Here is a 15,214-nt window from a genome sequence, read left to right on the forward strand (position 1 = left end):
TGATTGGTTGGTCTAAAGACGGGTCCATTCCAGCCGGTGAACTCGAAAAATGCAAGCGTCCAATCAGTGTCAAACAGCACACGTACATCACAGACATGTCTATTTGACGTCTGCATTCAAATTTGCAAGACGTATTTTTAGAGTGTTTGCTCATCTGCAATACATAAGATGTTTCCTATCATATGATTTAGAATGTATGTAAAACTGACATCTTAGAGACATCTATCAGATGTTTGTACACCGCAAATGCTTTCCAGAGGAAGCGATCATTAACAGACATCTTGCAGACGTACGTGTTATATGTGTCCACAATAAAATGTAGGATGAACCTCGACAGAAGATTTCAGACAGAAATTCCATCCACCTATTTTATGTGCATTTTGGAATATGGCATAAAATAAACTCTGGATGGAAACGCCAAGATACGCATAAATTCTAAAAATGTGCATAAAAAAAATAAATAAATAAATAAAACAATGCACACAATTGTGTAGGATAAACTTTTTATCCAATAAGAAAAAAAATGTGCATAAACTACAATAGGAACACGTTTACCAAATAAATTAATCTATGCGCATTAAAAAAATTCATGTTACTTTGCACTATGGGACGGGATACCTGGACTAACCAGCAGACCAGATCTCACTGCACAGCATCTCAGATGTTGTTATGGTCTTTCTTACATGCCTGAGAAAGCCTGTCGTCAAAGTATTTCGATATAATTGCTTCCCAGAACTGTCTTACACAACTGCATTCCCAAACAGCAGGCATCCACCTTCGAAAGCAATGGCTGCATTTATTGTGTTTCATCTGCTCGCTCTGAGGCACAAGTAATTTATTATATAGCCTATGAAAATTATTATATTCGGAGGCTTCTCCTACTTTTTGTAGTAACTGTGGAATAACCTACCTAACATTGTTCTGGAGGCAGACACACTCTGTCAGTTTAAATCTAGATTAAAGACCCTTCTCTTTAACTTGGATTACACATAACACACTAACACATTTCTAATATTCAAATCCGTTAAAGGATTTTTAGGCTGCATTAATTAGGACAACCCAAAACATCCGATGTACTCGTTACATCGTTAGAAGAATGGCATCTACACTAACATTAGTCTGTTTCATTCTTATTCCGAGGTCACCGTAGCCACCAGATCCAGTATGTATCCAGATTAGATGGTCACTGCAGTCACCCGGATCCAGTACGTATCCAGACCAGATGGTGGATCAGCACCTAGAAAGGACCTCTACAGCCCTGAATGTCAGCGGAGACAAGGACAACTAGATGAGCCCCAGATACAGATCCCCTTAAAAGACCTTGTATCAGACGACAGGAAACTGTTGAGTCCTCTGCACAATCTGACTTTGCTGCAGCCTGGAATTGAACTGCTGGTTTCGTCTGGCCAGACTGAGCCTGGTTTCTCCTAAGGTTTTTTTTCTCCATTCTGTCACCGAGTTTTGGTTCTTTGCCGCTGTCGCCTCTGGCTTGCTTAGTTGGGGACACTTAAAGACACAATATGTAAGATTTTTTTTTATTAAAACATCCAAAAACCACTAGAACGGTGTTATATATTTTGACTTGTGTACTTACATTATCCCAAATGTTTCAAAGAATGTTTAAATCCAGAGAAATAAGCAATTTTTACTAGTAACACTAGTGTCATTGTGTCGCCTGCCAATGACGTCATAACCCCGCGATTTCCATTTTGTTTTGTAGAAAACATATGGAAACACCAAAGACACTTTAATATGTTGTGCATTTTAATAGACCGGTGACGACCGCACAGAGTAGCATTGTAACAGAACTTTAAACATATCTAGTATGATAAAAAAGTACTGCTTTTTTTCCCACATACGCACGACCAGAAGGAGCTGAAGCGATTGACTGTGGAATAATAAAAGCTCCACTGCTTTCAAGCCGTGTGTCACGCTTGTTCAGCGGCCTCGTTTCGCTTCAATGGCTTTTAGCCTCACTCTGCTTCATTCTACTACGTTTATAAATCATTAGTTCATCCATGAACATGATTTCTGCCCAAGTCCCGTCTGATTACATCGGCTGTGGGGATGAAGATGACACAGCTCCCATGATTCAACACTCAGTCACAGCGTCATCAAACTACTCTACCTGGTCTTTGTTTATTTTGAATACGCGCCCTCTAGCGGTGAAAAAATAGATATTGTGCCTTTAATTTCCAGCGATATCGTTGACTTGATTGCACTGATAACATTTAAACTGAACTGAGTTGGATGACGACATCACTGAATTCAACGATGAACTGCCTTTAACTGAAAAAAATGAGTGTTTACTATTGTCAGTTTGCATTATTGACACATTATTTTCCTAATTAATGCTTTGACACAATCTGTATTGTTAAAAGCGCGATATAAATAAAGGTGACGTGATTTGACTCGACGTAGTGATATTTAGGTTTATCAGGAAGTGAAGATTTTGTCATTGACTCATTGGATAGAAACGGTCCTTAATTTGCAAATGTTTCATGCGATAATCCAATATTTCGCATATTCGCCACTTTGTATGGAAACATAGTGACAGCGGAGTTCGCTAGCTAACAGTAGCTATGGTTAGCTACATTCTCAGACAAACGCAACTTCTTTTCGCTATTTGGCGAATTCTTTCATACTTTGTGAAAAGAACAGTGTTGGGGGTAACGCATTTTACGTAATCAGATTACTTTTGCATTACTTTATAATTTACAAGAAAATACCTGAGTTACTTTTTCAAACAAGTAAGGCCAGTTATTTTGTTTTCTCAAGTATTGACTGACAGCTCTCCTGTCCTCATGATGAGTGAATCAGGAGTGAGTGCACAGGTGTTGTGTGCGCTGTGTGAACATGATGTTACTGTAGTTCTAGACTAAATGTGAACCCGCATTAACTCATCTCACTCGCACAAAAACTGAGTCAAATTCCTCAAAATGAATAAAAACAGTAAAATGCAAACTCGGGACATGACGCAAACATGTTAAATAACACAAATATCCTTTGTGTATTTAATTCCATTTTATCAACCATTATCTTTGCTGCTGATGCTCAATGATCAACCATACTGAAATGCAAAAATGTCTTTAGATAAATCTAACCTGTGTTCTGTTTTTCTTTTCTTTTTTTCTGAAGAGAAATGAGGCCAAGGCAGATAAGAAAAGGTACCGCAAAATTAACATAACGCATTACTTTCCATAAAAGTAACTATTTTCAGGAAGTAATGCAATATTAATAATAACTTTCCCCAACAGTAGAAAAGAGTATGATAAAATAAAGTCATCTTGTATTTCTTAATAATTTGTCGTTGTGAATTCACTAGTCTATGAACACCAAAATGCCGCTGGCACTGCTCTCCTGTGTCTGTTTAATGGTATTTCTAAAACATTGTGTACTTCGCACCTTGCATTCATTTTTTCGAGTCACGAGCGCTATAACTCAACCCCTTTTACGTACTATATCATTACGAGATGAGCGTCGTAGAGGCTGTCTGCACGCTGGGGTTAGTTTGGTGTCAGCCCGGTGCGGCGGAGCTCAGTTGAGGCCCCTAGAGGCGGATCACGACACAGTCTTCCATTCGCCTTCAGCACCACACAGGACTTAACCCGTCTGCGGACAGCGATGCTCCTGCATCCGAATCTCACCCGTCTCTTCCTCTTCACCGATTCCTGTCGGTGTCTGTTTCGGGGGATCCAGCCAAGGTTCCGACACGCGTGTGACTACAACCACCGTATCTGAGTTCACACCAACAAAAGCGCATTGAAAGTGGAGAGATCGGCCGTTCTGTCGGACAAAGAGCCGCCTTTCAGATGCTGCGATAACTTTGAGGAGGTCCGCGGGGTTTTTGTTTTGGACGGAACAGCTGAAGATTGTTATAATCATGCCTGTACGGAGAGGTCATGTGGCTCCTCAGAATACCTTTCTTGGAATAATAATACGGAAATTCGAGGGACAGAGTAAGTGTTGCAAAACAAACACACATGATTCTTTGTCTCCACGTGATTCAGATGATAAATGAAGAGCTAATATTAAGATGCGTATACAAATATTGCTAATATGTAGCCTTCTGTATTTACACACGCATGCAGCTCGGATACATTTAAAGAAAGTAGCCTAAACAGTTGTTAGTTTGAGCTTTGTTGAGCGCATCCAATTTTGTGCATTTTCCACTGTTTCTTCCGAGATTTTAAACACTAATATCAATAAAAAATAAACAATGAGATGACATAACACACAATATCATCTGTTGTATTGCTTTTATGCTTTGGGGCATCGGAGTAACGACGGAAAACGACACAAAGGCTTTCAGAGAGACTGGCAGATGACAGTCAGGAGACTTATAGCATTGTGGCTTTTTAGTGTTTACAATTCGGATACGTCTGTCAGATGACCGTGTTTATGAACTCAGCAGCTATACCACTGAAATGCATGAATGAAAGCATGCTCTGCGTGTATGCTCAGAGAAATGACGCTCCCATACTGAAGATTACACACACACACGCATATACAAATGCACACAGTGAGACTGCTCGAGCGTATTTAGAGGATTTTTATGGCATGCAAGGTTTTTAAGCACTCGTTATATAAGCAGTACAGCTGCTAAAGTGTTCAAAATCTCAGGTTAAATTTTATGATGCAGTTAAACTATAAAAACATTGCAATTTAATAAAAGTAAAGTAATATAAAATATTATTGATTTGTATTAAAAAAATAAACAATAAAACACATTAAATATACAAATATAATACAAGGGAAGTATAAGCTTGTTATTAATGTTCATAAATTACTTGTATGTGTATATATAGTAAAAAGTACATTACATTTTTGTTTGTCAATAGTAGTAATAATAGTACTCTCGAAAACGTTTCTCAACTCTCAGTCACTGTTTAACCAGTGTTTCCCAAACTTTCTTGGCTTCCGTTCCCTCTTCAGTCCCTTCAGTGAGGCTCGTCAACAATGTTAACTCATAATATACTGGATACCATTTAACATGATCATAAATATTATAAGCGATAAGTCTATTATCACAATTATATACTTGCCAACTAAAAACAACCAGTACTGTAGATGAAACAAAGATTCACTTGAGCTTATTTGTCTTGAGTTTTGAGTTCCAGGTGGAATTATTGAGGATACTGATCAGAGAAAGACATAAGGATGAATTTATTTACAAATAAAAAAAATCCAATCCAATCCATTTTAATTGTAATTTAACAGTCTTTCCAAGTACTCACTGGAGTACACATATCCTTAGTTGGGTATCACTGGTATAAACTGATATTTGATCTTTTTAATGTAACTATAAACATAAGAAAGTCAGACCTTCGTGCCTATGTGTGAATAAAAACCAGAAATGAGACCTCTTTGATTTCAGTTGCTTCTGAAATGGCAATGAAAGATCAAATGGATCTCCTCTTTTGATCACATGTGTTTCCTGTAGTGTCAGAAGAGACCAGATTTCTCATCAAATGATCGTCCAAGCCGATTCTATACTAATTTTGTGTGGTGTTTGGTTCTTTACAGATAAGAAGTTCATCATAGCCAATGCACGGGTCCAGAACTGTGCTATTATTTACTGTAACGACGGATTCTGTGAGATGACTGGATTCTCACGGCCGGATGTCATGCAGAAACCTTGTACATGCGACTTCCTGCATGGCGAGCAAACCAAGAGACACGCGATTGCGCAGGTGGCCCAGGCTCTCCTGGGGTCAGAGGAACGGAAAGTGGAGATTACGTACCATCGCAAGGACGGTGAGTCCAACCCCATCCTTTCCTGTTGGGTCAGTGGTTTTGATCTGTGTAGAAAAAGAGAGAAAGATCAATGGAGAGAATGGCTCTGTTCCAAAACCAAGCATCCTTGCTTACATGCAGTGGGCAGCTGCCTTCTAAGGGGCTGTTCACTCAGGGCCTGTGTTTGCATTACAAACATCTTGATGGAAACTCAATCTGTGCAAGTGCTGTGAGTCGCTTATAACATGTGTTTGAAAAGGTTACATAATAAGAAACTTTACATATATCTTTTTATATGATTTATAAATCTATTGTCAAAAAAGAGGAGCATCTCAAAAAAGAAGTCTCCCTGCAGTTTTCCATCAAAATAAAAGCTCTATGGTTTAAAGTTTAAAAGAAAAAAAAAAAAAAAAAAAAAAAAAAAACTGTGGTTGCATGATAATAATAAAATAACAATTATATATAAATATACATTTTTAGTTTAATGTTTAAAAGCAAAGAAAAAAATAACCATAAATATTAATACAGTAATTGTACAATTGTTATTTAAATTAATAATAATAATAATAATAATAATAATAATAATAATAATAATACTAATAATAATAATAATAAAGTATATTTTTATTTATTATTTTTATTATACTTTTTTTTATGAAAATGCACATTTTTACAGTTTCATGTCTGGTAAAAAAAAATATATATATATTTTTTTTTTGGCCAGTAAACTTTCTGAAGTCACCAGCCATTGGATTCTGGTCTAACGATACAATTTTGTGTATTTTTACACTTAGTTTAAGTGCACCTTTTAGTGCACCTATGACGAGACGACTTAAATACTGTCTAGGCAGCTCACTAGGTTTGGAACAGAACAAGACATGCGAGTAGTGTGTCTCATTTTCACACACCCTGTCTCTCTTTTGTTTTGTGAGAATCGTAAGCATCTCATTTGGTGGGAAGGAAAACTTGATTTCAGCTGAAGTGTGCAGTGAAGCAGACTCACTAATGTAATGTGGGCATCCTTACACCCGCCTAGAGCTCCTCAGTCAAATTCAGCCCCAGCCTGTCCAATCCCTTCCAACAGACAGGATTAGAGAAAAACACACACCGGTGTCAGCTGATAGAGCTCAGATCAGCCTCCACTAGCAGTGTTTGAACAGCGACACAGGAGCCAGAAACCCAGTGTGCATTAGATGAGCCTGTCCCTCTGTGTTACAAATTATGCTCCAATGATTTTATTTCCATTAGATATTCAGAAAAAAATAGACATACATTTATTGGGGGAATTGAAATGACTAATTAAAAATAGCCCCAAAAAGTTTTTCTGAAACATTAAAAATGTTCCAAATGTATTAAAAATAGATATTTTTAGATATATATTTGAAAAATCTTTTTTTTTTTTAATAAAACATGATCCATTTGGAATATTATGAAATGTTTTCTTTCCATTAGATATTCTGACATAAAATAGCTCCAATAACATAAAAATAGAAAGATTTATTTTTAATTGAGGGAATTAAAATGACTTAATAAAGTGATGGTCTATTCCTCACTGGAAAAATTATAATGAAAAATTCTAAATGATAAAAAATTATAATTAAAAGTGACCTATTTGGAATCTTATGGAATATTTCATTTTTATTAAACATTCTGACATAAAATAGCTCCAAGTGTGCATATATATAGTTTAATTGGAATGAATTAAATATTTTGTGACAGTCTATTTCACAATGAAAATAGCTAAGAAATACACACACATACATACATACATTTTATATATATATAAAAATTATTATTTTGGAATATTTTCTTTCTATTTCATATTCTGATATAAAGTGGCTCCAAATACATAAAAATTGAATGTTTAAATTTTAAACGGTCTGGGAAAACAGTTAAAATAAAATCTGAAAATAAAAACAATAAAATATAAAAAGAAAATACACATGAATTTGTCCACTAACTTGGGAGGACAATAAAAAAGCAAAAAATCTAGAGAACAGAAAACCATAGAGTGATTTTTTTGGCCATTTAGCAAGCATCCAGAACACCCTAGCAACCGGATCAAATTCACAATTCCATGGCAACTACCCACGACACCCTAACACAGTGGCTATGAGATTTGCACAAGCAAGCACACCAAAGTATTATAAACACTTCCAAGTAAATAACTAAATCATTAATTAAAATGTATTATCATATATAAACTTAAATGCAAATTTTTAATTAATAAATAATATCTATATCTATCTAGCTATCCATCCATCCATCCATCCATCCATCCATCCATCCATCCATCTATCTATCTATCTATCTATCTATCTATTAATTTAGATGTGACTATTAACCAAACCATAAACATGCAATTGTGTTCTATGTACCATAGAGGGATGTTGACTGTAATTACACATGGTAAACAGTCTTATGATATCTATTAAACATAACAGTATATCTCTGTAATAGTGCATAGGTATAACACTGACAATAGAAATTAAATACAAACTACATACATACAGAAATAAATTCATTGTACCTACCCAGACAGAAAAAAAACCAATAACAATGAACTTCAGCTGGGGAATATATATATTTAAGCTATTGTTTAATCATTCACCTTTGCAGTTTCAGCTGAATACTGCAATTTACCAGCACCTGGTGTAGGCCGATTTCAACAGCCATTCCCCTGTACTTCGATATTGATAAGCAGAGGTTTAGCTTGCATAAAAGTAGGACTAAAACACAGACTGAGCCTCATTAAGGAATCATTAGAGGTTCGGTTAAAGAGTGCTATCAAGCTGAGAGTGAAATACAACACCCTGTACACACAGACTAACAATACATCACACCAGAGCAGCGCAGCTCACCTGAGACCCAGGGCTTCTGCCAGTATTCAGCCAAAGATATGAATTATAAAGAAGGTGTAATTAAATTTGAGATAGATAAAGCACCTCAATGAAGATGTTTAGGAGCAGAAGCACCTCTAAAATGAGGTAATCAGGATCTGATAAGACTTTTGTTGATGTTTAATATATTTATTTGTGTGTGTGTGTGTGTGTGTGTGTGTGTGTGTGTGTGTGTGTGTGTGTTAAAGTTTGGATCAGCTGTACCTTTTTATTACTAAATTGTTTAATAAAAATTAATTAAATTATTCAATAAAATGTAAAAAAAAATAGATAATTAGAATTATTAACTAAATTATTCTGAATACTATCATTCAGCAAGGACCTAACAAATTGATCAAAAGTGACGGTAAAGACATTTATAATGTTACAAAAGATTTATATTGCAAATAAATGCTGTTCTTTAGAAATTTCTATTAATTGAAGAACCCTGAAAAAAAAATTATCACGGTTTTCACAAGTATATGAAGCAGCACAACTGTTTTAGACATTTATAATAATAATAATAATAATAATAATAATAAATGTTTCTTGAGCAGCAAATCAGCATATTAGAATGATTTCTGAAGATCATGTGACACTGAAGACTGCAGTAATGATGCTGAAAATACAGCTTTGATCGCAGGAATAAATAACATTTTAAAATATATTCAAATAGAACACAGTTAATTTAAATTGTAATATTATTTCACAATATTTATGTTTTTACTGTATTTTTAATCAAATAAATGCAGACTTGGTGTGCAGAAGAGACTTCTTTCAAGAACATTAAAAAATCTTACTGATACCAAACTTTTGAATGCTAGTATATATGATGAAAATTTAATTAAAATATGCTTTCTACATAAATAACCATGTGTTGATGACAATTTTTTGGATAATCATGTAAATACTTCACAAATAAAAGGAATCCACCTCATTTGAGTTTTTCTCTTCTCTTTTTATTGTTACGTAATGTGCAGCAAAAAGAGCTTTACATTATGCAACACTTGAGTTCAAAACAAAAGACTCAAAAAAGCTAAACTAATTTAATAAAAAGGCAAAGTCCTGCCTAAAAAAAAACATTATAATGTCCACCCTTGATCTACTAAAATACCTGATGACAATCTGAAAAGCGCTTTTTTGTAAGCTACACCTACACCTGCTGCTTAGACAGTTTTAACAAGTTTTAACAAGGTTATAATTCAATGAATTGATTCGCAGTCCCATGAGTCGCCGTGAAAGTAAATCAATGCGTGTGTGCAGCCGACGACACAGATCAGGCCACAGAGCTGTCATGACCCCTGGTAAACAGAGTTTGTTTAGTACTTCCAGGGCACGCTGCGGATGAAGAGGTTTGTGGGTAATGGGCTCTGATGTCACATCAGTGTTGTAGAGCATATGGAGATGTCACCTCGTGCGTGTTCTTAATGGAGTCGCTACAGCGGTGCATCTGACACCTCACTCCCAGCTCATGATGGATTACACTGCTCATGCAAAGCTGATGAGCCATCTAGTTGTTTGTTTATTTCGATACACTTGCTTGTAGTGTTGTTCCTGAGCAGAATCTGGTGTTTGGACTAGTTGTTTGGAACAAAGCTTTACTGATGAGTCAGTTAGGTCTCAGTAACACTGTACGGCACAAATTATGTTCAAATTATGAAATATTTAATTTGCATTAGATATGATGACACAAAACAGCTCTAATAGTATATACAAATAAGGAGTTTTTGTTTAATTAGTGGGAATAAAAATGTTTTGAAAATCACTTCCACAATGGAAAATAGTAAAGAAAAATGTTTACCTGAAATATTATCAATTTGTCCACTAAACACATGGGAGTAAAAGCAAAAACAAACCAAAAAAAAAAAAAACCCCTGCCCCAACAGAATGAATGAATGAATGAATGAATGAATGAATACAACTAAAATATCAGAAATATGAATATAAGATTTTTTTTGTTTAATTGGGGGAATGAAAAATATTTTGTGAAAGTCAATTCAACAATAGAAACATATTTTTCTGAAAAATTATCAATTTTCCAATAAGTTGATTAATGATTATTTAATCAATACAAATAATCACAATACAAAGGACAATACAAAAAAAATAAAAATAACTAAATAAATAATTCTGACAAAAATAGCTACAATAGAATAAATAATAAAAATATTATTTAAAAATATTATTTTTAAAATGTCAGAAATATATTTGTTGTTGTTGTTTAATTGGGGGGGGGGGGGGGGTGATTTTGTGAAAAGTCAATTCCACAATGGAAAAATATTTTACTGAAAAACTAATTTTCCTTTAATGATTATTTTAATAAGATACAATTTATACACATGGGAGGACAATAAAACAAGCAAAATATTCTGACTTAAAAAAGCTCCAATAAAATAAAAAAATAATAAAATGCAATTAAAATATCAAAAATATTAATATGTTTTTGTTTTGTTTTTTGTGTGAAATTCAATTCCACAATGGAAAAATATTTTTCTAAAACATTATACATTTTTCCACTAAGTTGATTAATGATTATTTTAATTAAATGCAATTTATACGTTTAAGAAGACAATAAAACATTTAATAATCTAGAGAACACAATATCATAGAGTGGACTGAGCTTTTAAGCCACTTAGCAACCATCCAGAACATCCTAGCAACCATAGCAAATGCACACAGATGCCATGGCAACCACCCACAATACTATGAGATTTGCACAAGCGCCACCATATTATTATAAACGGAAAGCTTTTTATGTCATTATAATTTAAACAGCTTCTTTAAAGATACATTATTTTTGACAAGTTCTAAGACAGGATTACATGCATCCCTCACAGAAGATGCAATATCATAATGCATTGTGACAGACTGTGTAAAACAACAAATTGAAGGAGGTGGACGAAACGAAAGACATGCTGATTACAAATAATTAATTTATCAAAACACAATAAAAATGCTATTTTACCCAATATTTGTGTGAAAACATGTTTATGCGAGTATCACACACTTAGCCCTTTCTGTTCTATTGCTGCCTGCGTAGAGTGTTCCAAATCAGTCCCTTAAGGTGCCAGTTAAGCTGGGATTCAGACTGAACTCATCACACTTAAAGACTGTTACCATCCACTGGAGCAGATTCTAGTCTATGACAGTCAGAGAGGAGCACAAACCTAATGACTGAGTCAGTCCACCAATGACACTGGCACGTCAGCACTGGACAAATTCTGCCAAACCAAAAAATGAATAATAATAATAGAAATCAATAAATCAATCAATCGATCAATCAATAACTTAACTGCGTAAGAACGTGCGTCGAAGACTGACACGGAAGTAAATAAATTGTTGAATAAAGTCTTTATTTTTGTTTTCTTTGCACACAAAAAGTATTCTTGTATAGAGAAGAACATATAAGATACATTCATTTAAAATAAAGAATCATCAACTCAAATAACAACAAGAAAAAAAAACATATGTGACCCTGGACCATAAATTTAGTCTTAAGAGTCACCTTTCCATTGATGAATGGTTTGTTAGGATTGGACAATATTTGGCCGAGATACAACTATTTGAATATCTGGAATCTGAGGGTGCAAAAAAATCTAAATACTAAGAAAACACCTTTAAAGTTGTCCAAATGAAGTTCTTAGCAATGCATATTACTAATCAAAAATTAAGTTTAGATATATGTACAGTAGGAAATTTACTAAATGTCTTCATGGAACATGATCTTTACTTAATATCCTAATGATTTTTGGCATAAAAGAAAACTCAATAATTTTGACCCATACAATGTATTGTTGGCTATTGCTACAAATATACCCCAGAGACTTAAGACTGGTTTTGTGCTCCAGGTCACATATGATGCTACTTTGTTTCTTAGTTTTCAAGTATTATCAAAAAAAAAAAAAAAAAAAACAAACAAAAAAAAAAAAACCTTAAATTGAAAGTTTGTGTTTTTAGTTTGTAGTTTTAGTTTAGTTATTGTTATAATTAAATTAACTTAACACGTGACCTCTGTTTTTGTTCTCCATTTATTGACAATCTTTAGACCCAGTGTTATGACCCAATGTTATTTTAGTATCATTGATACATGTATACTATTATCGTTTTTGATTATATTTTAGTAGCCTTGAAATAGTTTTTATTTTTATTAATTAATTTTAGTTGAAGTTTTAGTAATTTTGCTGTGTGCAACTTTATTTTATATATATATATATATAATATATATATATATATATATATATATATATAATATATATATATATATAATATATATATATATATATATATTTATATATATATAAAGTTTAAGTTTCAAGTTTAAGTCATTTAGTGTTTATTTTATTTCAAGTGACAATTTTTTTAAATCATTTTTAGTCAACAATAATAACCCTAAATAGAACATGATCAAATAGTTAGCCAATTTTGTAGTTTCCATTTTATATTTTACACCAAACACCACTAAACACTAATAGCATTATAATACATTTTTACATCTTCGTCATGGAATGGTTAGTGCCTCTTTTCTCTGTTAGAGACTGTGTGCATTTCAGCATTTCCGCTTCAAAGGGAAGAAATAATTCCTACGCTTTCCTAGTTGCTTTTTTTTTTTTTTTACTCAAAAAACGCACACTTGGGATCAACACTGAGGATCACTTTGTCCATCTTCAGTGGTGGGTGAATTGAGATCTTTTACCAGCCATAACTATATCTTATCAGGCATGAAAATGTATTTTTCTTTTGTCATCTTTATGGAATGGTGGAGAGGCGGCATAAAATGAATGAGAAAAGCGGTCGGTGTGATGGGGAAATGGTGAGAGAGGATTCAAACTCGGGTCACCAGCACATAAGCACTATTGCGCAACACGTCAGAGCACATTTACTAACCGCTGAGCCATGTCTCTGACATTTTGCATTATTTTTTATAGAAAATGTATTTTAGTCCCTGTGACAATGTCATTGCTTGCATATTTGTGACAGACAGCGCAGGTCATGTTGTCACTCGCAGTGTCTGTGTCTCTCTGTAAAACTGCACCTGTCATAAAAATGTGAAAACACATCATCATTTAGTTCCTTTAGTTAGAATTTTACGGGTGCAATTCTAGAGGATATGAACCTAGATTTGAAGATGGTACATTTGCAGCAGATGTTTTCTTAAGTAGGTGCTTTGATTGGAATCATGCACATCACTGACTAACATTCATCGAATGAAACCACATAGCTTCAAACAGTTGCAGTTTCTGATAAAGTCATTGTTTTATTTAATTGCCAAAAACATTGCATTTGATGCTTGCTGAGTGAGAATTAAGGACCCTGCATGTACTATATAAAGACTACATACATTAAATTGAAGAATGTATTAAATTGAAAGCAAATGGAGACTTTTGCTTTTGTCTTCTGTTTCTCGGATTTTTCTTTTTATATAATGCTCTATAATCTTTAAAGTTTCTCAATAGTATCTCAACATTTTCTCAGCTTTACTATTTTTAACTAAAACTGAAGCTATTAAAACATTTTTGTTAATTGAAATAAAGCTGAAATACAATAATATGTAAATGTTGGATGAGAATATGAAAATGAAAATACTCAAAATTATAAATATTGCCTTTTCAACTAACTGAAATCAGTTGAAACACAAAACTTACTAATAAATAAAAATTAAAACTGAATGAGGATTATTATAGTTGACACAAACTAAAACTGAAATTAATATTAAATGCATTAAAAAAAAAAAACATTTTTGTTAATTGAAATAAACTGTTAAAAAAATCATTTATGTATTATCTAACTTATTTCAGCCACTTGTAGCTGATGTACTTAATTAACTTTAACTAAAATAATTAATATATATATGTATGTATGTATATATATATATATATATATATATATATATATATATATATATGACAACAACACTAAATAAAATGCCTAAAACTTTAACTTAAATGAAAAATATAAAACTGATTCAGAATATTAATAACAACTATAACATTATCTAAATGAAACTAAAATAACCATGAATAAATAAATTAAATAGAAATATTTTTTAAAAATAATAAAAAATAACGAAAGCACATAACAGAATTACTAGAAAATTAAACCAAAAATAAAATGAAACAATATATAAATATAATCTATTTAAAGAATAATAATAATAATAAAAACTATAATAGCATACAAAATTATAAAAATAACACTGGTGTTAGTCAGAGAACTCAGTAAGAGCTCAAACATTTCTCATCAAACTCTAATTAATTAAATTTTGTTAATTATTAAGCAAGTTGAGAAAAAACATCTCGAAATTTATGCACATATAAAATATGAGATGGCAGAGCAATAAAACTCTTTCCAAACAAACACTTGTGCTGTGCATATGTCGTAGAGGTTTCGTTTGACAATCAGTCATTGCTTCTTTATCGTGAGGTTGCTCCTCGGTGAGCATGTCAAAGCATGTGTTTGTTGGATCTGTCAAAGTAGCTGCTCACGAGCATCCTGTCCTTTAAAGAACAAACGTTGACACCGATCAAGCGTGCCGGAGCTAAAGAGATAATGAGACGGTCGCCGCAGGACCGGAGCCATGTGGCGAGCGAAGGTGCCGGGTT

The 15,214-nt window shown here is 33.4% G+C and overlaps 1 protein-coding gene across 2 annotated transcripts in view; it reads left to right on the forward strand.

Moving 5' to 3' along the window:
- The first annotated feature begins 3,443 nt into the window (after positions 1-3,443).
- LOC109063093 (potassium voltage-gated channel subfamily H member 7-like) overlaps positions 3,444-15,214 on the forward strand; it is an 84,167-nt gene continuing 72,396 nt past the window's right edge. The window contains exons 1-2 of one of the 2 annotated variants that reach the window (XM_042764325.1): positions 3,444-3,959; positions 5,527-5,757. In XM_042764325.1, coding sequence (XP_042620259.1) covers positions 3,884-3,959; positions 5,527-5,757 — 307 coding nt within the window. In that variant the 5' untranslated portion in view covers positions 3,444-3,883. The remainder of the gene's footprint in view (positions 3,960-5,526; positions 5,758-15,214) is intronic. The other variant, XM_042764326.1, reaches the window with a different exon arrangement.

The sequence above is a fragment of the Cyprinus carpio genome, chromosome A9 (assembly GCF_018340385.1).
Source record: "Cyprinus carpio isolate SPL01 chromosome A9, ASM1834038v1, whole genome shotgun sequence".
Lineage (NCBI taxonomy): Eukaryota > Metazoa > Chordata > Actinopteri > Cypriniformes > Cyprinidae > Cyprinus > Cyprinus carpio.